At 46.4% G+C, this 24000-nt stretch overlaps 1 protein-coding gene across 1 annotated transcript in view; it reads right to left on the reverse strand.

Annotated features, from left to right (window-relative positions):
* LOC137637530 (streptococcal hemagglutinin-like) overlaps window positions 1–24000 on the reverse strand; it is a gene marked incomplete at its 3' end in the record, with an annotated part of 68551 nt that overhangs the window by 27096 nt on the left and 17455 nt on the right. Inside the window, exons 2-3 of the mRNA XM_068369694.1 lie at window positions 22765–23765; window positions 1453–1767 (exon numbers count right to left, since the gene is read on the reverse strand). Of these exons, the coding sequence (XP_068225795.1) occupies window positions 1453–1767; window positions 22765–23765 (1316 nt within the window). The remainder of the gene's footprint in view (window positions 1–1452; window positions 1768–22764; window positions 23766–24000) is intronic.

Raw genomic sequence — 24000 nt, forward strand, 5'->3', positions numbered from 1 at the left:
CGTCCTATTACGCAGAAAAATGTCATAAGATCCGTGATACCATAGCGATGACGAACTGATCGCTTCAAGACATTCAAACTTCGCTCTTCTTAAGAGATTACGTCACGAAGGTTGTGACGTCATAGTTCGTCAATTGTAAGCGAAGAAAAGAGCTTTACTTCGTCATTCTAAAGCGGAGAGGTAACGCTTTGGAATGCATCGACAGGATCGCTCGGTGGAACATAGGTTCAGAGCCCAACGTCCGCGATATACCTCGGCCTTCCGACATTCCTTCTCCCAGGGGTTGGGAAGTAAGGAAGGGGTGTCGGGCTAGGAGTAAGAAGGACACGAACAAACACATCCTCCAGTGCACTGTGCTATGTTTACGAGTCACTGAACAGTATCGTTTTTAACTAAAATACGTTAAATCATAAAAGATCTGCCCGTTGTGGGAGATATACTCTTATGCTCTATTCTCATAAAGGCCTAAATGCACTTCCTGCTGTTGCAGTTGCAGGCGCTGCTGCACCAATCTCCACAGTTAGGTTCGTTATGCTGCCTTGAGGACGCGTTATTGCACTGACCTATTAGCACTTTCTCCTTACACTGTTACTCTTCTGAGAACGATTTAATGTTAATTTATTCATTTTCTTATTTACTGTACTTACTGAGCCATCTTTCCCTATTGGAGCTCTTTGGGTTAAAGCATCTTGTTTTCTCAGCTAGTGTTGTAGCCTGGCTAGTCATAATAATAAAATACATAAGAGACATCTTCAACGCAACTAGCGAAAAACTCTGAAGTCGGAACGAGGAGCAGCAGTTATAAAATAAAAGGGAAACTTCAGAAAAACTCTCATGAGTTTCTGAAAGTCACTCCCTTCTTCCTACAAGACTATCCTAGGTAGAGAAGTCTTGATTCCTAGGAGTCCACTCCTTAGGATTCTGAATTCTGACCTCAATGCTTAGAGGTTTTAACTCTAGCTCTCCCAACCAAGAATTAGCCCAGCAGGCCTTGGTCCAAGAATATAATATCTTTTTAGTTAAGATTTATTTCTTAATATAGCGCCTGGCGCAACAATGTCCCAACGCTAGATGTTCATGGTCATGTAGACATCAGAGTCTATTGTGATAGGTAGCGAAGCGTCTGCACTGACGCTGATGCTCCGGCCCGCTACCGCGTCTGACTGATGCTGACGCTCCGGCCCGCTACCACGTCTGACTAACGCTGACGCTCCGGCCCGCTACCGCGTCTGACCGACGCTGACGCTCCGGCCCGCTACCGCGTCTGACTGACACTAACGCTCCAGCCCGCTACTGTGTCTGACTGACGCTAGTGTCTGTCATGTCGCTTGGTAGCATGCGTTGCTGCCTGGCGATCGTCGGCGAGCCTGGATAGACTGACACTCGGCGTTATGAGCGGTCAGTTGGCGTTGAGAAGCAGGTACTCGAAGCGATGCATCCACCTTCTCTCACCGTTGAACATTGCAGCTGGAAGGCCGCCTGTGCGACGACGAGTCATCGCCGGAATAGGCAGGTCGCCTGTACGACACCGCGCCAAAATCGGAATCATGACACCCAATCACACTGCCAACGGCAGGATGATAAGACTGCATAAACGAAGATAGTTGCTGTTTCATGCCTAACAGCAAAGACCAATTAGGATCAATCTTAGGAGACACGTATGCAGCATTTTCAAACACGAACCCGCTGCCTTCGTCGATTCTATAGCGCTCCCCACTGTTGGGAGACAAACACTCATCTGGTGGAAGGGGCAGCACCACGTCCGCGCTGCATGAATCTTAACACACGAATTGAATTGAATAGAATATAGGATTTAGGCATTAAGCCAAGCACTGGGGCATCAAAGGCCATTCAGCGCTATATAACGAAAATCATTCAATCATATCTGTATACTCACACCATTTAGTATCATTTTAACCTTTAATACAAATCGCAACACTTTCATACAATAAAATCTAATGTGAAATAAATAGGGATTAAAAGGGTAAAATAAATAAATAAATTAATAAAATCAATTATAGCTCGTGATATAACCCAATACCTTGTATAAATTTTCTCAAGTTCAGGGTATTACAGTTTTCCCCCAGTATATCTCTTGAAGGTTTGTCCTGGAGTAAATGTGTCCTCCTCTGAAGATTAAAAACAGGACAATCGACTAAAATATGTTTAACATCCATTGTCACTTGACAGGTATTACAAAGAGGGGCCTGTCTCCCTTCCCCATTCTTCATTAAATAATTGTGAGTTGCATGTGTATGGCCAGTACGCAGCCTAGTTAAAATAATGGTATCCCTCCTACTTGTAGAATTACAAGATGACCATTTATCCACCAATGGGTGGATTTGTTTCAATTTTGTATTGGTGGTCAGTTCAGACCATCGAGCTTGCCACTTATTTTTACAGTAAAGATGAATCTCACTTTTAAGATCTTTGTAAGGAATACTCAGGGGTATGGATTACTTAGCTCTGAAGCTTCCTTTGCTGCCTTATCTACTTGTTCATTTCCATCCACCCCAACATGGGCAGGGACCCAACAGAAGTGAACACGGATTCTCTTCCTAGACTGCAGAAGTACTAACCAGTCCTGCACCTCTTGTACTAGATGATGGCCTGGCATAATTTGTTTTAATGAGAGTAAAACACTATTGGAATCCGTAAAAATTGTATAAAAACTATTTTGGTTGCCATTTTTAAAAATATGTTGGACTGCAAGAATTATTGCGTACAGCTCAGCAGTAAAAATTGAATAAGAGGATGGGAGTTTCCTTCTAATAACAATATCCCCCACCACAGCTGCACTTCCAACTCCTGCAGCCGATTTGGAGCCATCTGTAAAAACATGTTTCCCATGATGTTGAGCAGCATGATTTAAAAACTCACTTTTCATTACCCTACTACTGTAGGTAAGGTATTTTTCCCTCCTGCTGTAAAACATACTTTAACAGGTGGATTACACCAAGGAGGAGACTTGGGATATCCTACCTCTGCTATCTGCGCTGTTAACAAGCCTACTTCTCTAGCATAATTTTTCAGCTGTACTTCCAAAGGCTTAGGCACTCTAGATCTGTTAGGAGCCCGATCTAAAGGCGCCCTAACATATTTACAGTTAGGATTGTTTCTCACAGCAAGGGACCTAGCTAAAAACCTCAAACTCAACTCCTCTCTGCGAATGGAAAGGGGAGGTGTGCCAGAATCAACATAAGAGACTGTCAATGGGAGATGTTCTGTAAGCACCTGTGCAGATGCGAAGCCCAGCATTGTGAACAATATCAAGTTTTCCAAGTAAAGTCTTTGTAGCTGACCCATATATTTGGCATGCAGTCTAACTTGCTCAGACACAAAGATGTATAAATTCTAAGCAAAGTTGTTCAATCAGCACCCCAATCAAAATGCGATACCACTTCCAGAATGTTCAGCGACTTCTTAACCCTGATAGATAGGTCATTTATATGGGGACCAAATGTCATTTTTTTTTTCGAAAATGACTAAGAAACTTGACACTATCCTCATATGGCAAAATACAATCATTTAAGAAAAGGATGGGGATCTCTTCCCTTTTACGAGTACGAGTAAAGCGAATGGCTTTGGTCTTCTGAGGAGAAAACATGAATCCACGAGAATTAGCCCATGCGGAAGCAGCATTTATTGCAATTTGAAGATTTTGGCATGCTTGTAGTGCAGATGATCCACTACAACAAACTGCAAAGTCATCGACAAATAGTGATCCTTGTATGCCAGGAGGTATGTGACTAATGAGACTATTAATAGCAACAGCAAACATGGTCACACTCAATACGCTGCCTTGGGGGACACCTTCTTCTTGCATGTAAGATGAAGATAGTTCTGACCCTACTCTCACTTTAATTGAGCGGTTTGATAAAAATTCTTCAATAAAAGAGAACATATGTCCTCCTATACCCCACGAGGCCAATTGCTTTAAAATACCACCCCTCCAGGTGGTGTCATATGCCTTTTCGAGGTAAAAAAAGACACCCACCACCTGGTTTTGGTTAGAAAAAGCATTTGAAATTTCCCTTGATAACATCAGCAAAGGGTCTAGAGTACTTCGGTTCTTCCTAAAACCAAACTGTCTGTTAGATAAAAGATTTTTTGATTCTAGATACCACACAAGTCTGTTGTTGATCATTCTCTCAAATAGTTTGCATATGCAACTGGTCAAGGATATGGGCCTATAACTAGATGGCAGTTCTGGGTCTTTACCAGACTTGTGGCCTGGAATTACAATTGAAGTATGCCAGGAATCAGGAGATGTATGGGAAGCCCATAGACCAATAAAGGTTTCTAATAAAAATTTCTTGGTATCCACAGGAAGATGTGATATCATTTCATACCGAATGCCATCCTCACCTGGGGCAGTAAAAGAAGAGCTAGAGATAGCATTTTGCATCTCCTCCATACTAAAAGGCAGGTTAAAAGCTTCAGTATTTGAAGAAGCAGGAGGAACAACAGATGTTGATGCTCTAATTTGTTGAAATGCTGGGAAATAGTTGTCAGCACTTGATACATGGGCAGTGCTTAGCAAGAACCTCTGCTACATCTTTGGGGTCAGATATATATCTATTATTTTCCCTTAATATTGGTAGAGGCTTAGGGACGAATTTACCTTGAAGTTTTCAAATCTTGTTCCATATTTCCTTTGAAGGAGTTTTGGTATTAATATTAGATATATATCTCTTCCAAGATGCTCTCTTTGCTTTTTTAAAAGTTCTTTTTTGTTTGGCACAGGCTCTTAGGTACGCTATTCTATCTGCTACATAGTTTGTTCTCAAGTATCTTCTGAAGCAAGTTCGGGTCACTTTTCTTGCGTTGGCACATTCTTTACTCCACCAAGGAACTACAGAGCAATGAGGTAAACCGCATGTTTTAGGTATAAACTTGCTAGCATTATCATCAATAATATTTTCAAGATGTTGATAGCCATGCACTGGAGATGTAAATTCATCATACTCTTTATCAGTGTGTGAACAGTTTTCATAAGCTGCCCAGTCTGCCTCATCTATCTTCCATTTTGGTGGACACTGAGAAGGAAGATTATGGACATAATTTAACATTATTGGCCAATGGTCACTGCCATGTAGGTGTTCATTTACTGACCAAAGGTAGTCCAATCGAATGGATGAGGAACAGATTGACAAATCAATGGCTGATGTAGAGTTGTGGAATACATCATACCTAGTTGGAGAACCATCATTCATTAGCATTACATCATTGTTGTCGATTAATTCTTCAACAAGATTACCCCATCTATCGCACACATTTCCATCCCATAAAGTATGCTTTGCATTAAAATCACCCATTAAAATAAAAGTGGCAGGAAGCTGATTGATCAGGTCTTGGAGGTCAGAAAGTCTAAGCCTTCTTGGATTACCAGCATGATCTAAGAGGAAAAGTTCTAAGGATGGTTCAATATATAGCGAGCATAAAGTAATTTTTTTCCCGATATGAGTTCTAACTGCACATGACTGTAGTGGTGTATTGAGTAGGATTGTTTCAAATTTTACAGATTTGTGAATAATAAAACCTGTACCACCTTGAGCTCTTGCAGCTTGCAAAGGAGGGGATCTACAAAAATGATAATTGAGTCCAGGATTAAATGGTTTGTCACTAATCTTGGTTTCCTGTAGACAAATTACCTTCGTGTCCGAGTCCCTGGTTAAAGTTTTTATTTGCTCAATGCTAGTACTTAGACCTCTGCAATTCCACTGGATGATAGACATTATCTTTTGTTATTATTTTTCTTTGTCTCATTTGTCTTTTGGGACTTTTCAGATGAAGCCATGTAAGGCCTGGAGATGGAAGGCTTTACTAGGCCACCACTCTTCTTTTCTTTCTTTCTAGGATCTTTATAAGAGTCAACCTTAGGATCATGAGCAGTAGGGCACTTACCGGACTTAGATGAAGGTGAGGATGATGGGGACCTTTTCCTCTTTGGAAGATCTTGTTTTCCAATCTCTATCAAATCAGGTAGAGATTCTGCCTGAGACAATACATTTAAGGTGGTGGAAGCCACATTGGCTTCCTTGGAGGATTGTGCTAGAACTTCAACAGTTCGAGCACTTAACCCAGAAGGCTGGGCTACTACCTCTAGGGGAGATGCTCCTATCGGTGACAATACTTTTGGTATGTTGGAAACCATATTGACCTCTTTGGAGGTTTGTGCTCTGGCTTTTATAGGCTAAGCACTTGACCCAGATGGCTGGGCTACTACCACTAAGGGAGATGCACCTGACGGGCCAGGTGCTGCCACTGGTCCCCCTGTGGTAGTAAGGGGTAGTGGATTATAATCTTTTGGTGGCATCTTAACCGCGCGAGCAAAATTAAGTTGCCGATTGAGTAAATGCTTTGCATAACCTACACTTATATGTTCAGCATTTGCTTTCAAGATTGCAGCTTCTTCTTTCTTGTATTCTCTACATCTTTTATCATTTGATTTATGATGATCTTTACAGTTTGCACAGGTTGTATCTCTGTTGCATTGGCCATGTTCTAACAAAGAACAGTTAATACAGATCTTCGTATTATTGCAGTACCAGGAAGGGTGACCGTACTTGAAACAATTAAAGCATTGTAAAGGCCTAGGTTTATATTCTCGAACACGTACGCTTTCATTCTCAATAATTATATGATCTGGTATAACAGGGGTTTCAAATTTTAAAACTACCATGCTTGTTTGAGGGATCTTACTTACTTTCCAAACATTAGCAGGGAACATGTCCAGAATTTCAGGTTCTGAAAATTCATATAGATCTTTATCAAAAACTACTCCTTTACCATAGCTGAACCTCATATGTGGTTTAATATCCTTAATAGGATCAATTTCTGCAATCTTCATGCCACAAAGCATGTGAGCTTGAGTATCTGATTTTGCATTAATCAAAACAGATTGCTTCCCGTATCTGCTAATATCCTTACTTTTAATTAAACCAACTTTTTTTTGTATAAATTTACTAATCTTATAATAGTTATAATTATCTATCTTCCCAGATGCAATTATCCATGTTGGGGGCTTGGGGGTTCTTACTTCTGGAAGTCTATGCTCTATTTCTTTTTCCATCCATTCTTCTGGTTTATATACCTCTAGGTGTCTTGGTGCTTTATCACAGAGCCCAGAAATCAAACAATAGTCAATTTTTATGCTCTCTAAATTTTTATTTGCTTCTAAAGCAATCTCAAAACTTGAAAATGATACCCAAGCTTCCCAAAAGCCTTTACTACCATTAAGCTCCATTAAAATTTCTTTGATTGCCCCAAAGCTACAGAAGCCTTCATGAATTATGTCATAGCTACAACCAATTGGTATATTTTTTAAGTGGAGAATTTTCAGATTTTTTGTTGGATCTGGTAATTTGCCAGAACCAGAGAGTAAAGTATTACTGTTATTACAAGCATCATTTTCCACCAGTGCCGATAAATTGTCTTTAACAACACTGGTCAGAGAAGTATTGTTGGAGGAATCCTTTTTATTGCCGAGGTTGTCAACAGATCTTTCCCTATTTAAACAAGCAGAAGTCGTCAACGGTGTCTGGGGTTCGCCATTTGATCCAGGGGTACTGGGAATATTAAGTTTACTCATTAAGTATTTTTTGGGGGGAGGGAAGGGGTCATAACAATGAAAAAAAAAAAAAAAAAAAAAAAACAATGGAAAAAAATAAAGTTTAAGGGAGAGAAAAAATTAAGACTGTCTGAAATTCCAAAGAGGACACCGTTAGCCTTTCCTAGAATTAATTTCTCCACCAATGACACCTGTGAAAGCTGCTTACCAAATGTCCACTCCCTACCCTACCACAAAGGGATGGTACCACTATGATTAGAGTGGCTCAAGTGTATGCCAAACCCGCTTGATGGGACCGAGAGCATTTCAAGAATACAATCATCCCCACTCTAATCATAGTGGCAGGCAAACCGGACAGAATGCCGAGAGTCCTATCTCTATGAAATCGCAACCCCTGGAATCCGAAGGTCAAATTTCCTACGAGATAGTTCCGCGTGCCAGTATGGGAATACTGACACTCCTAGGTGTCCAAACATTTTCGGGCAGTTGGCAAGACCACCACAGCTCCCACAATTGATTTTTAAATAAAAACCGATCATGGATACAATGTCCCCTCTAAAAAACCTGGACAGTGAAATGGGTAAGAGAGTTTTGACAGCAAGGTTGGAGACAGCTGATAATTATGAAGGAGGAATAAGCAATAAGAAGTAATAGAAAAAGAATGAGAGAAATTTAGAGTCAAACTGAGGAAAAGAAATTCCCCAGTTCGAGAGCCCTCTTGCCCGTCACAAGCCTTCAGCACGGGAATGATATGCCGTGCTGAAGCCCAATGACTTCATCAAGGCATTCTCTCGTTAAGAGGGTCGTAACACACTAAGAATGATTCTAATTTTGTATTCAGCTTTGCGCCTGAAGCGCGTCCTTGCTTAATGTTAGAAAACACTTTTACCTCGCTTTACCTATAGCGAGGGCGAGTGTTCTGGGGATCGACAGAAAATGCTCGAGGGGACTTCCGTTCGGGTCTTACAATACGGTAAACGCCAGGCTACGCCTCTAGATTCCTTTCGCCGTTCGACTTAACTTCTCCCCTGGGTCCGGGAGCTTGAAAGAGGTCTAAGGCTAGGATAACGACAGGTCCGAACAGAAGCATCCTCTAAGGAATTGAATAAAATTCACTGCACTAATTTAGCACTAAAAATTTGCATTTTACTCTGGTAAAAATGATATTTTCACAATTATTTAAAACCAAAGTATACACGCTCTCGAACAAAATGACCCTCGAGAGAGAGACTTACTATTCTGTCAATGGTTTGAATGGGAATGCAAAAGTCACTGAATCCCACATAAACGCAACAAAATATTAAATATAAAATATTACCTTAATAGATATAAGACAAGAATATCTCTATAAATCAAAACAAACCGTTATATTAAGGGGTTCCGATAAAAGGCGAATTATCACCCATAACCATTGGAACATCTACAATTACTATACAAACAATTTTAGTATTCTTAAAACCAACAAGTAAACAACGATACACAGAATCATGAGCTACATCGATTGTTAAGAATACGTCGTATATACATTAATTGAGCCGTGGCTTCCTTTAATCTTTGACTAAAGAAAAATACTGAAAGGACCAATTAATTGCAGAATATGTTCCTTTTATCTAGTAAAACTTTAAAAACTTGAGTTTGTAAAAAGAATGTACTATTCATAAAAATTGAGACAAAGAGAAATCGTAATATCGTAATGATACTGAAAACTGCGTAACATAAATAAACTGAACGCTAGTTACTCTTTGAAAACAGATCGAAGATTATACAAAGAAAACCTATTAAAAGGACAAAAATTTTCTTAAAATAACGAAATCCTTTAACTTAATTTATAACTTAATACTTCATAAGAAAGTATTCACTTATCATTCTTTGTAAAAAGGCAAGTCTGTCTTTAAGCTTACGTCATAAGGCTGTGACGTCATCAATGGACGAGATGTTTACATCCCGCCATTATGCTTTCGTTAGGTTTAATGTAGGTTGGAAAATTTCTAATCCTACCTTTCAAGTTATAAACATGTGATCACAGATCAAACAAACAAATAAGCGAATGCCAGAACCCAAAAATTAGGTGTACATCACCAAAATACTTCTAAAATCCAGGTTAATCACGAGTGAATTCCAATACTTCTTGCTCGCAAGAGCGCAAGGAAGGTCTGAATTGGTTGGAATAGTTCGGCCTGTCTACCGCCAGGGCACTAGTGTACACCTGGCATATCTGCGATTGCCACGAGATTTTGAATTTCTGCGGAGCGTCCAAGGGACTATAGCCATTCTTATATAACCAGCAGGTAAGTTTTATGTTTAAAAAGTAATATTATTGTTAAGAAAAATACAAATTATTTTAATTTTAGTGCAACTTTCCCCCTACATTGGAGCGACTCACTTTGTTACTCATCTAGGCCGTGTTTCGTGTCAATTATTACGTTGGCAGTGAATTCATTGTTCAAAGTGAGGCAATTTCAACACGCCCTACACCCTGTAGGGTTTGAAGTGGAAACCAGAGTTAGAGACAATAGAAGTACTGTACTGTACAAAAATAGGTTCCTTCATCAAGAAAAGAAAAAAAAACAATACTGCAGACATTTATGTTGACAGAAACTCCCAAGTGTGAGGGATTTGACCTGAATTACTGTGAAATAGCCCAGTCAGTAGACTGCGGGAATGTATGTACAGTATATATCAGATATACTTTGGTATCCTGTTAACCCATAGAATTGTTAGAGTGAATGTTATGAACTAATGTGAACTCATCAATGATGAAGTAAAACAAATTTAGACATTCCTTAAAGATGTTAGTTTTGCCGCATAAATTGAGGAATAGTATCTTTTATGTGAAAGAAAAGACTTACACTGAATTTTTGGGTGTGTGTGACTTTAAAATCAAGAGGGGCCTCAGAAAATTATTATAAATTAACTCACCTCTTATCCATTTTCATGGGTGTAGAATAACCTTGACATATTGTGCATCACTGAGGATTCAAATTATTTTTTTTTGTCTTGTTAACTATTAGAGGGTTGTTTCCTATGAGGCTCTGCCATGGATATATCTAGGTCTCTGTTTATGTAATATGACAAATTCGTAGAAAATTTGTATTTTTCCTAACCATACAAACCTTAGCTATTTAATTAGGGTATTACTTTCGGCTTAGCTGAAACGACGAGCCATTAGATTTTTAAAGAGGGTTTACTACCCTCTCGCTAGTTAGCGAGGGGGTAGGGAGGGGTAGCTTCCCACCTCACACACTGGTGAATAGCTCACTTTGCTTAGAGGTAGGACTTCCCGGGGAACGGATGGCGGGCAAGTTTGATTGAATAGCTAAGGTTTGTATGGTTAAAAATTACAAATTATCTACGAATTTGTCATTTGTTCTGTAACCGAAATAGAAACCACGCTATTTAATTAGGGTGACTTAACCCTTAGGTAGTGTGGTAAGTCCAAGCCGTACTGGCTTTGGCTTTTGCCCGGGGACTCAGTATCTGAATGTGTAGAACTCAATATAAGGAGTCCCTGCACCCAGCAAGTGCCTTGCTCTGCAAGGACCGCGGCCTACGTAAGCTAGTGTGTGAAGGAGTGAAGTGTGACTCGTCCTAGGAAGTTGACCTGGAGTCCTTTAGATGGAAATCTAGGTTAGGACGATCCCAATACCACCTCGTAAGGGTATGGAGACATGACAGTATTAACTTAATACTAGGAACACAAGGAAACATGGTTTACCTGCAGTGGTTTGAGGTCAGCTGTGCAGAGAACCCAGGATGCTGCTTTCCCCAAGAGAGGGGAGAATGAAGAAAAGAATAAGGGCCAGGCATACCTTTTCATTCATGCAGACTAAAACCAGGTAACAATGCCCTCAACCTTCTGCTACTTGTCCATTAAGGAGCCTCCTGTGGGTCACGTCTTGCAAATAGTGGGCTGTGAAGGTTGTTTGACGCTTCCACACCCCTGCTTGTAGAACCTGCGTCACAGAGTAATTTCTCTTGAATGCCAGGGACGTGGCGATGCCTCCGACATCGTGTGCCCTAGGGCGACGTGACGGAAGAGGGTCAGGATTCAAGGAATGGTGGATAACCCTGCGAATCCAAGCTGAGATTGTATTTTTAGTGACCCTCCTCTTCGTCCTTCCTGTGCTCACGAACAATGCTTGCTCCTGAGGACGGATTGCAGCTGTTCTCTTAAGGTAGAGCCTCAGACTCCTTACTGGGCACAGTAGAAGATGTTCTGGGTCATCTGTTACAGAACGGAGACTCGAGATCCGGAAGGAGTCGAACCGGGGGTCCGGAACTCCTGGATTCTGAATCTTAGCTACAAACTCAGGGACGAATCTGAACGTTACCTCACCCCATCCCCTTGAATAGGCGATGTCATCCAAGAGACCATGAAGTTCGCTGACTCGCTTGGCCGAGGCCAAAGCAAGTAGGAACACCGTCTTCCAAGTCAGGTGGCGATCAGAAGCCTGGCGTAATGGTTCGAAAGGAGGTCTCTCAAGAGACCTGAAGACTCGAACCACGTTCCATGGAGGAGGTCTCACTTCCGACTGGGGGTAGGTAAGTTCATAACTTCGTATGAGTAAAGAAAGTTCCAGCAAGGAGGAAATGTCCATTCCTTTGAGCCTAAAGGCAAGACTTAAAGCTGAGCGATAGCCTTTCACTGCTGAGACTGAAAGGCGCATTTCTTCCCGCAAATACACGAGGAACTCCGCTATTGCTGGAATAGTGGCATCGAGTGGAGAGATACCCCTTCCACGACACCAACCACAGACGACTCACCACTTTGCCTGGTAGACACCTGCGGATGACTTTCGCAGGTGTCGAGACATCCTTTCCGCAACTCGTTGTGAAAAGCCTCTCTCTGTGAGGAGACGCTGGATAGTCTCCAGGCGTGAAGTCATAGCGATGCTACGGCTTTGTGGAAGATGTTGGCATGTGGTTGTTTGAGTAGCTCGTGTCGAGGAGGAAGTTCTCTCGGGAGTTCCGTCAAGAGCTGCAGAAGGTCCGGGAACCACTCTGTGTGATGCCATAGCAGAGCTATTAAGGTCATTGAAAGGTTGACCGATATTCTGGTGTTGTTGAGTACTCTTCTCATCAGACAGAACGGGGGAAAGGCGTAGACGTCGATGTTGTCCCACCGTTGTGGAAAGGCATCTTGCCAGAGTGCCTTGGGGTCCGGGACTGGGGAGCAGTACAGTGGGAGCTTGAAATTCAACGCTGTAGCGAACAGATCCACCGTCGGGGAACCCCACAAAGTCAGGACTTTGTTGGCTACTAGACGATCCAAAGACCACTCGGTACTCACTATCTGAGATGCCCTGTCAGACTGTCGGCGAGCACATTCCTCTTGCCTGGAATGAAGCGAGCTGATAGTGGAATCGAGTGGACTTCGGTCCATCTCAGCATCTCTACTGCAAGATGGGATAGCTGCTGTGAAAAGGTACCTCCCTTCTTGTTGATGTAAGCCACTACCATGGTGTTGTCACTCATCACCACCACAGAGTGACCCGCCAGGTACTGTTGGAACTGCTGAAGTGCCAGATACACGGCCTTCATTTCTAACAGGTTTATATGGAGGCATTTTTCTGATTCTGACCATAGGCCTCAGGTCCTGTGGTTCAGAACGTAGGCCCCCCACCCTTTTTTTGAGGCGTCCGAAAACAGCATCAAATCCCGGGGGGAGGACGAGAAGATCCACTCCCTTTCGTAGGTTTTTCTCTGTCAACCACCACTGGAGATCCGTCCGTTCTGCAGGACCCATTGGTACCAAGATATCCGGGGAATCGTGACCTTGATTCCACCAGGACTGAGTCGCCATTGCAGGGATCCCGGGGGAGACGTTTCTCCTAGGCGGCCCCTTCCCGGGGGAGACGTTTCTCCTAGGCGGCCCCTTCCCGGGGGAGACGTTTCTCCTAGGCGGCCCCTTCCCGGGGGAGACGTTTCTCCTAGGCGGCCCCTTCCCGGGGGAGACGTTTCTCCTAGGCGGCCCCTTCCCGGGGGAGACGTTTCTGCTAGGCGGCCCCTTCCCGGGGGAGACGTTTCTCCTAGGCGGCCCCTTCCCGGGGGAGACGTTTCTCCTAGGCGGCCCCTTCCCGGGGGAGACGTTTCTCCTAGGCGGCCCCTTCCCGGGGGAGACGTTTCTCCTAGGCGGCCCCTTCCCGGGGGAGACGTTTCTCCTAGGCGGCCCCTTCCCGGGGGAGACGTTTCTCCTAGGCGGCCCCTTCCCGGGGGAGACGTTTCTCCTAGGCGGCCCCTTCCCGGGGGAGACGTTTCTCCTAGGCGGCCCCTTCCCGGGGGAGACGTTTCTCCTAGGCGGCCCCTTCCCGGGGGAGACGTTTCTCCTAGGCGGCCCCTTCCCGGGGGAGACGTTTCTCCTAGGCGGCCCCTTCCCGGGGGAGACGTTTCTCCTAGGCGGCCCCTTCCGGGGGGAGACGTTTCTCCTAGGCGGCCCCTTCCGGGGGGAGACGTTTCTCCTAGGCGGCCCCTTCCGGGGGGAGACGTTTCTCCTAGGCGGCCCCTTCCGGGGGGAGACGTTTCTCCTAGGCGGCCCCTTCCGGGGGGAGACGTTTCTCCTAGGCGGCCCCTTCCGGGGGGAGACGTTTCTCCTAGGCGGCCCCTTCCCGTGGGAGACTTTTCTCCTAGGCGGCCCCTTCCCGGGGGAGACGTTTCTCCTAGGCGGCCCCTTCCCGGGGGAGACGTTTCTCCTAGGCGGCCCCTTCCCGGGGGAGACGTTTCTCCTAGGCGGCCCCTTCCCGGGGGAGACGTTTCTCCTAGGCGGCCCCTTCCCGGGGGAGACGTTTCTCCTAGGCGGCCCCTTCCGGGGGGAGACGTTTCTCCTAGGCGGCCCCTTCCCGGGGGAGACGTTTCTCCTAGGCGGCCCCTTCCCGGGGGAGACGTTTCTCCTAGGCGGCCCCTTCCCGGGGGAGACGTTTCTCCTAGGCGGCCCCTTCCCGGGGGAGACGTTTCTCCTAGGCGGCCCCTTCCCGGGGGAGACGTTTCTCCTAGGCGGCCCCTTCCCGGGGGAGACGTTTCTCCTAGGCGGCCCCTTCCCGGGGGAGACGTTTCTCCTAGGCGGCCCCTTCCCGGGGGAGACGTTTCTCCTAGGCGGCCCCTTCCCGGGGGAGACGTTTCTCCTAGGCGGCCCCTTCCCGGGGGAGACGTTTCTCCTAGGCGGCCCCTTCCCGGGGGAGACGTTTCTCCTAGGCGGCCCCTTCCCGGGGGAATGAATGAATGAATGATTTAAAGTTTTCAGGCATCCTGACATCTAAGGTCATTGACGCCGGTAACATTTAATTTATGTATACAAAAATAAAAACTGAAGCAAAATAAAAAATTAAAGAGTATTCAATTAAAATCATAAAAATTGAATGTCATAAAAGTTGAATATTTTTCAGAAGACTTGCTTCTGAAAGAAATCTAAAAATGCCACTTGCATGGTAGGACATATCATTTCCAAGAATCTTGGCAAGGATGAACCTGCCACCCTCACCTCGAGCCTCAAACAAATATCTATTCCGCAAGTTGTTATAATTGGGGCATTCGGTCAACAAATGCCTTACTGTTAGAGGTACCAAACAGTTGTCACAATACGGTTGGTGTTGGCCCTTCAGCAGAAACTCGTGTGTCAACCGAGTGTGACCAATACGGAGACGACAAAGAGACGTCTCCCATTTTCGGGGCATCATATTATACCTCCAAGGAGATATGTCATTTGTTACTTCCCTCATTTTATTGCCATCTTGACTATCCCATTGCTGTTGCCATTTATTGCAAACCAATTTCTTGATGTCAGGTAAGAAATCATTACAGGCAATGGGATACCTTCTTGGCAGCAACTCGGATGCAGCCTCCTTAGCCAGTGAATCTGCCTTCTCATTCCCAGACACACCTACATGTGCTGGAACCCAACAAAATTGAACTGTTATACCTCTCCGTCCAATAAGGAAAAGCCATTCTAAAATCTTTAAAACTAGAGGGTTATTAGAATTAAAAACTTCCATAGCTTGAAGGACACTCCTTGCATCACTAAAAATTGTAAAATTACCCTCCTTCTCCAACGCTATTTTCTCAATAGCGGTTAATATGCCATACAGTTCGGCAGTAAATATGGAAGCGGTCAGAGGAAGTGCACCTCTACAATTAAAACCATTACTATGTACTCCAAATCCAACGCCAGCATCAGATTTGGAGCCATCAGTATAGATAAAAGTTGATCCTCTATGTTCTTTAACATGTTCATTAAAAAGAGACCTGGCTTCTAAGTCTGACATATTCTTCTTATCTCCAATAAAATATTTACAAAAAGATATCTCTGGTAACTTCCATGGAGGCGTTGATGATACCTTGAATGGAAGTACCTTATTTCTAATTATATCCAGACTATTTAATAATCGTTTCACCCGAAAGCCATAAGGTTGAGGAGATTTTGGGTGCAACTCAAAGTATGATGCGTGTCTTACAAGGCTTGCAGTCTGAAAGGCTAGAGAGCTAGGGAGTCTTTGCAATCTAAACCAATACCGAAGAATGGAAGACATTCGGTAAAGGTCTAGAGGTAACTCTCCAGCATCAACAAGGAGACTTGGGATAGGCGAGGTTTTAAAAGCTCCAGTAGATAATCTAATACCTGCATGATGTATCGAGTCTAATATTTTTAACCGGCTTGGGGTGGCTGAAGAATATACCTCAAAACCATAACTAATTTTGGAAAAAATCAAGGCCTTGTATAATTTTAAAATAGTATTGCTGTCTGCCCCCCATGATGTATGGGACAATACTTTTAAGATATTCAGAGCTTCAACACATTTAGCTTTTAGCGCTTTTAGGTGAGAAACCCATGTAAGTCTACAGTCAAATATCAAACCTAAAAATTTGGTTTCCGATACACATGGTATCCGTTGACCTTTAATGTATATGTCCGGGTCTGGATGTACTCCCCGGATACGACAAAAATGGACAATGGTAGTTTTACTTGTCGAGAACTTAAATCCATTCATGTCAGCCCACTGGATAATTTTATCAATAGAGAGTTGGATTTTTCTCTCAACCATTGCCATTCTAGTGCCAGCAAATGATATTGAGAGATCATCCACAAATACCTTCCCGGGGGAGACGTTTCTCCTAGGCGGCCCCTTCCCGGGGGAGACGTTACTCCTAGGCGGCCCCATCCCGGGAGAGACGTTTCTCCTAGGCGGCCCCTTCCCGGGGGAGAAGTTTCTCCTAGGCGGCTCCTTCCCGGGGGAGAAGTTTCTCCTAGGCGGCTCCTTCCCGGGGGAGAAGTTTCTCCTAGGCGGCTCCTTCCCGGGGGAGAAGTTTCTCCTAGGCGGCTCCTTCCCGGGGGAGAAGTTTCTCCTAGGCGGCTCCTTCCCGGGGGAGAAGTTTCTCCTAGGCGGCTCCTTCCCGGGGGAGAAGTTTTTCCTAGGCGGCCTGGCCGCCTTCCCGAGGGAGACGTTTTTCCTGGGCGCCCTTTTCGAGGGAGACATTTCTCCTAGGCGCCCTTTCCGAAGGAGACAATTCTCCTAGGCGCCCTTTCCGAGGGAGACATTTCTCCTAGGCGCCCTTTCCGAGGGAGACATTTCTCCTAGGCGCCCTTTCCGAGGGAGACATTTCTCCTAGGCGCCCTTTCCGAGGGAGACATTTCTCCTAGGCGCCCTTTCCGAGGGAGACATTTCTCCTAGGCGCCCTTTCCGAGGGAGACATTTCTCCTAGGCGCCCTTTCCGAGGGAGACATTTCTCCTAGGCGCCCTTTCCGAGGGAGACATTTCTCCTAGGCGCCCTTTCCGAGGGAGACATTTCTCCTAGGCGCCCTTTCCAAGGGAGACATTTCTCCTAGGCGCCCTTTCCGAGGGAGACATTTCTCCAAGGCGCCCTTTCCGAGGGAAAAACTTCTCCTAGGCGCCCTTTCCGAGGGAAAAACTTCTCCTAGGCGCCCTTTCCGAGGGAAAAACTTCTCCTAGGCGCCCTTTCCGAGGGAAAAACTTCTCCTAGGCGCCCTTTCCGAGGGAAAAATTTCTCCTAGGCGCCCTTTCCGAGGGGAAAATTTCTCCTAGGCGCCCTTTCCGAGGGAAAAATTTCTCTTAGGCGCCCTTTCCGAGGGAGACATTTCTCCTGGGCGCCCTTTCCGAGGGAGACATTTCTCCTGGGCGTCCTTTCCGAGGGAAACATTTCTCCTAGGCGCCCTTTCCGAGGGAAACATTTCTCCTAGGCGCCCTTTCCGAGGGAAACATTTCTCCTAGGCGCCCTTTCCGAGGGAAACATTTCTCCTAGGCGCCCTTTCCGAGGCAAAAATTTCTCCTAGGCGCCCTTTCTGAGGGAGACATTTCTCCTAGGCGCCCTTTTCGAGGGAGACATTTCTCCTAGTCGCACTTTCCGAGGGAGACATTTCTCCTAGGCGCCCTTTCCGAGGGAGACATTTCTCCTAGGCGCCCTTTCCGAGGGAGACCTTTCTCCTAAGTGCCCTTTCCGAGGGAGACATTTCTCCTAGGCACCCTATCCGAGGGCGACATTTCTCCTGGGTCCCCTATCCGAGGGCGACATTTCTCCTAGGAGCCCTTTCCGGGGGAGATATTTTTCCTAGGACCCCTATCGGGGGAGACATCTCTCCTAAGCGCCCTTTCCGAGGGAGACATTTTTCCTAGGCTCCTGTTCCCAAGGGAGACATTTATCCTAGGCGCCCTTTCTGAGGGAGATATTTATCCTAGGCGTCCTTTCAGAGGGAGATGTTTCTGTTAGGTGGCCTTTCCGACGGAAGTGTACTTCCCATGTTGAGGACGCTCGCCACCATCAAAGGAGTTCTTCAGAACACACTAGTTCCTTGGAATGTGCTCGCATGGTTATCAAAAAATCACTGGCAGAGCCTCCTTCTTCAGAGGAGAATCTTAAGACGCTCATCACATAGGCAAGTCTCTTCATCCCCACATCAGCAGATTTCCTCCAGATCTTTAAAAGACAACACCTCAACCAGACTAGCTTTGCCTTCACACACCTCTCCCAGATGCATATCGCCCTAATATGGCTCACTCGGACGCGTTTCTCAATCATGCCCCTCTACCAGATGTGCTTCACAATCATACGCCTTGCCCCGTTATGCCTCATCCAGAATTACTTTATCTAGACGAGATACTTCCGAGCGCGCCTCACTCAGATGCACTTCTCTATCAGTGCCTCACCCAGATGTGCTATTTTCCTTCACATGCCCCTTCCGAACGGTAGACGTGCTTCGCCTAAATGCAAGACGTCCCCGATCGGGCGACGCGCCGTTCGTCCAAGCTGTATGCTCATAATACTAGCAATGTGATTGGTTTAGGTATGAGTTCTTCAAGTCATAGGAATTTTTTAGAGTACCATAGACATTACCCAATCCCCCCTCACAAGAGATATTGGGGATCCAACAACTATTTCTATACTAAGTTACACAAGGGACATGGTTCTTACCAGCGGAGAGGTGAGGCCAGTCGTGCTGAGGACCCTAGTGCTAATTTTCCAAGAGAGGGGAAGGTGAAGGAAGAAAGGAAGCCAGCCATTCTTACTCATTCATCCGACTAATCCTGGGTGTCCTTAGCCCTCAATTTTCTGCTACTTGTCCATCAAGGAGGTTGAGATGTTTAAAACACTTGCTGTGCAGCCAAGTCTTGCATGTAGTGGGCGGTAAAAGTCGTCTGACACTTCCATACACCTGCTTGCTATAACTGCATCATAAAGTAGTTCCTTTTGAACACCAGAGACTTTATAATGCCCCTGATGTTATTAGCTCTGGGTCGTGGTGGTGGAGGGGGGTTGGGATTGATTGCCAAGTCTATGACCTTGCGAATCTAAGCCGAGATAGTATTTTTCGTGACCCTCTTCTTGACCGTCTCCATGCTGACAAAGAGTGCCAACACACAGGGGTGAGCTGCTGCTGTTCTTTTGAGGTAACACACCTCAGACTCCTCAATGGACAAAGTACCAGTTTCTCTGGGTCATTGGTTACGGAACGAAGACTCCCAATCCAGGAAGGGCCCAAATCTAGGATCTGCTATTCCCGTAATTGAGAATTACCTCTCCCCATTCCATTGAATGGGCGATATCATAGGAAAGACCATGTAGTTCAATAACTCTTCTTGCTAAAGCCAGAGCGAGTAGAAATAGTCTTCAGAGTAAGGTGGCGATCTGTTGCCTGGCATAATGGTTCGTGGGCACCCTTCAGAGACTGAAGGACATGAATCACGTTCCAAGGAGGTAGTCTAAATTCCGACTAGGGACAGGTAATCTCATAACTTCGTATGAGGAGAGAAAGTTCCGAGGAGGATATATCAACTCCCTTTAGTTTCAAGGCCAGGCTCAAGGCTGAGCAGTAGCCTTTTACTACCGAAACTGAAGGTATACTAGAAACTCCACTATTGTTGGAATAGTGAGATCGAGGGGAGAGATACCCCTTCCATGACATCAACCACAGAAGGCAGTCCACTTAGCCTGATACAACTGTACCAAAGATCATCTGAGGTGTCCAAACATCCTTTTTGCAAAAACCTTTTTCTGAGTGAGGAGGTGCTGGATAGTCTCCAGGTGTTTGAATGTGGCTTTTTGAGTAGATTGTGTCGTGGAGAGAGTTCTCTCGGGAGTTCCGTCAGAAGCTGCAAAAAGATTGGGAACTAATGTGTGTGATGCCATAGCGGAGCTATTAACGTCATCGATAAATTTTCGCTTGTCCTGGTTTTGTTGACGACTCTTCTCACCAGAGAAAGCGGGGGAAATGCATACACGTCAAGGTAGTCCCACCGTTATTGGAGTGCATCTTGCCAGAGAGCCAGGACTGGGGAACAGTAGCGTGGTATCCTCAAGTTCAGAGCTATTGCAAACAGGTTCACAGTCAGGGGACCCCACAAAATCAGGACTTTGATGGCTACTAGACGATTCAGACGACGACTCGGAGCCCACTACCCGAGTTACTCTGCTCAGACTGTCAGTAAGCACATTCCTCTTGCCTGGAATGAAGCGAACCGACAGACACACAGAGTCGTTTTCTGTCTATCTGAGTACCTCTACTGCTAAAGAGCAAAGGGGCAGCAAAAAGGTACTGCCTTGTTTCTTCATGTAAGCCACTATCGTGGTGTTGACGCTCATCAACACCACAGAGTGATCTGCCAGGAACTGCTGGATGGCTGAGGAGGCTGCCTTCATCTTCAGGAGATTTATATGCTGACACCTTTCTGATTTGGACCGAAGGACAGTAGTAGTACGGTGCAGCATGTGCGGTCCCACCCTTCTTTTGATGCATCTAAATAGGGCATCAATTTGGTGGGGGGGGAAGAATGTCGACCCCTTTGCAGAGGTTCTCGTCTTCCACACCCACCTGAGGTAAGTCTGTTCCTCAGATCCTATCTGGATGAGGATGTCCAGAGAATCCCTTGCCTGATTCCAATTGCACTTAGAGCTGCCACTGGAGAGATCATATCCGGAGACAGCCGTTGGGAACTAGTTGGGCCAGGGATGATAGGTGACCTAGGTCACTGGGCTGAGAGTTCTTCTCATCTGAGGAAGAACCCTGCTACCTTCCTCAGCCTATGTACACTTTCATCTGGTGGGAAGGGTTTGTGCTAAATAGTGTCTATGATCATGCCTAAGTATACCAGTCTTTGAGAGGGGAGCAGGGATGACTTCAAGCTTTACCATGATCACCAGATCTTGGCAAAGCTCTAGGAGTCTGTCTCGGTGCTTAAGAAGGGTAGCCACACAATCTGTTAGAATCAACCAGTCATCCAGATATCTGAAGACACCGATGCCAATCCTGTGAGCCCAAGATGACACTAGGGCGAACACTCTCGTAAAGACCTGATGTGCAGTGGAAAGACCAAAGCAAAGCCCCTTGATCTGGAAGTGTTTGTTGTCGAATGTGGTCTTACCACTTGCCAGTCTCCATTTTGAATGAGAAACTTGTTCAAGGTCGAGAGACCGATGACTGGTCTCCAGCCTCCATATGCCTTTTTCACAAGAAAGAGTAACCTGATGAAGCCTGGGGACCCGTCGAGGACCTCTTGAAGAGCACAGATTTCCAACATGGTCTAGACTTCAGCCAAAGGGATAGCACCTTCGCGGATACCTTCGTGTAGGAGATAGACAGGATTGGATCCCAAATCAATGGAGCGAGAGATTGAATGAAGAGAATGCGATACCCTGAAAGAATCCAAGACCATCCAGGTTTTGGCCCAGAGCTGTAGCCACCTTTGCCAGTGGCTTTGCAGACATTCCCCCATAAGTGGGCAGATGGGAGGATTGCCCATCCCAGCAAGGGCGGCACCTTCCCTTTACTTCCATGGACGGACTTTGACCCTTCACGGTCCTTGTCGTGAAAGGGTTTCTTAAGACACCTTCTGCGTTGATGTGGTAGCCGTAGCCCTACTCGTCGCTGGTTTTGATGGAGGTTGCTCCTTTTGTGGCAGAGCTTGGTAGGGCCTCTAAGTAAGGGCCCTATGGAGAGGGGAGGCTTGAAACTCCTTCAGGGGTCAGATAGAGGAGAGGAACCAGGAAGGTCAGCAATTTCCAGGGGAACCCTTGGTATGTTGGCCATTGACTGCATGCGGGGGAGAACCCCTTTAACACCTTATTGCACTACTTTGATCAGTGCATCAAGCCCTGCAGGATCCCTACCGCTTGAAGTGTTGACCGAAGGATCCCTTGAGAGGCCAGAAGCCTTAAGTCTGTAAATCTGAAAGGTAGTATTAGCTTTCCTACCTGGTATGTCTGGCACCGATCTGACCACTGGGGCTTTTTCTGGCCGTTAATACCTCGAAGTACCAGGTTTCGATGATTCTCTCTCGAGGGGGAGGGGAATCTGTCATCCGCCTTGCAGGGGTTCCCTAGATGTCGGGACCTGGCTAACATACCTGGCTGTAGACTCTTGGGGGAGTGAAGAGCGATGACAATGCACATCACAGCAGGAACTGTTAACGTGACACTTGTGCGAGACAAGCTGATCTGCTGGCGAGTGATGATCCTTTCGGCGTTGGGCGCTTGCGTACCTGCAGGTGACCAGGTGGAACAGCCAGTCTAGGAGACCAATAAAGGAATGAATGAAAAGGAGCTGATGAGTGGCGAGTTGGCAAGAGGCAGCGTTGCCGAACGCCTAGCTCGAGAGTGCCAAGGAGGTAATGACCTGTGAGCTCTGGGAGAGACTTGGTCTGAGGAGTGGCCCTAATACGCCTTATGGTAGCGAGAGTCGTTGGTCATCTCACAAGGAGTGAGGGTCTCTTGGTGACGTGACAAGCATGAACCGCCAGGCGACAGGCGATTCTACAAAGAAGTGACGAGCAGCTGCCGATTCCCGAGCAGCTGGCGAGTGACGAGCAGCTGCCGATTCCCGAGCAGCTGGCGAGTGACGAGCAGCTGCCGATTCCCGAGCAGCTGGCGAGTGACGAGCAGCTGGCGAGTGACGAGCAGCTGGCGAGTGACGAGCAGCTGGCGAGTGACGAGCAGCTGCCGATTCCCGAGCAGCTGCCGAGTGACGAGCAGCTGCCGAGTGACGAGTAGCTGCCGATTCCCGAGCAGCTGCCGAGTGACGAGTAGCTGCCGATTCCCGAGCAGCTGGTGAGCGGCGAGTAGCTGCCGATTCCCGAGCGGCGAGTAGCTGCCGATTCCCGAGCGGCGCGTAGCTGCCGATTCCCGAGCAGCTGCCGAGTGACGAGTAGCTGGCAAGTGACGAGTAGCTGCCGATTCCCGAGCAGCTGGCGAGTGACGAGTAGCTGCCGATTCCCGAGCAGCTGACGAGTGACGAGTGACGAGTAGCTGCCGATTCACGAGCAGCTGACGAGTGACGAGTAGCTGCCGATTCCCGAGCAGCTGACGAGTGACGAGTAGCTGCCGATTCACAAGCAGAAGGAGAGTGCCGAGTACCTCCCAATTCAAGAGCAGCTGACGAGTGACGAGTAGCTGCCAATTCACGAGCAGCTGACGAGTGACGAGTAGCTGCCAATTCACGAGCAGCTGACGAGTGACGAGTAGCTGCCAATTCACGAGCAGCTGACGAGTGACGAGTAGCTGCCAATTCACGAGCAGCTGACGAGTGACGAGTAGCTGCCAATTCACAAGCAGAAGGAGAGTGCCGAGTACCTCCCAATTCAAGAGTAGCTGGCGAGTGATGAGCAGCTAGACGGGGAACGTCTGAACGGTTCCTCCCGAGAGAGAACCTGGTCTGACAAGAGTCAAGAGGCGTCACATGTTGGTCTATGGAAGTTCTCTGGAACAATGACTCTCTGGGGGTTCTCACTCACCAACAAGAGTTGTGACCACCCAAAGGGGACTAGCCTCAGACATTGCTCTACCTCCAACAGAACAGTTAACTCAGAAAGAGGGGGGGGAGCGCCTTCTTTGGCGTCGACAAGAGATGGCAAAGTAGATAGATCAGCAGCAGTAACTAAAGGGTCTTCAGGGGCTGCGTTCAACAGAGAAGGATCCACCTCCGAGGAAACAGA

The sequence above is a fragment of the Palaemon carinicauda genome, unplaced genomic scaffold (genome assembly GCF_036898095.1).
Source record: "Palaemon carinicauda isolate YSFRI2023 unplaced genomic scaffold, ASM3689809v2 scaffold816, whole genome shotgun sequence".
NCBI classification, from domain to species: domain Eukaryota; kingdom Metazoa; phylum Arthropoda; class Malacostraca; order Decapoda; family Palaemonidae; genus Palaemon; species Palaemon carinicauda.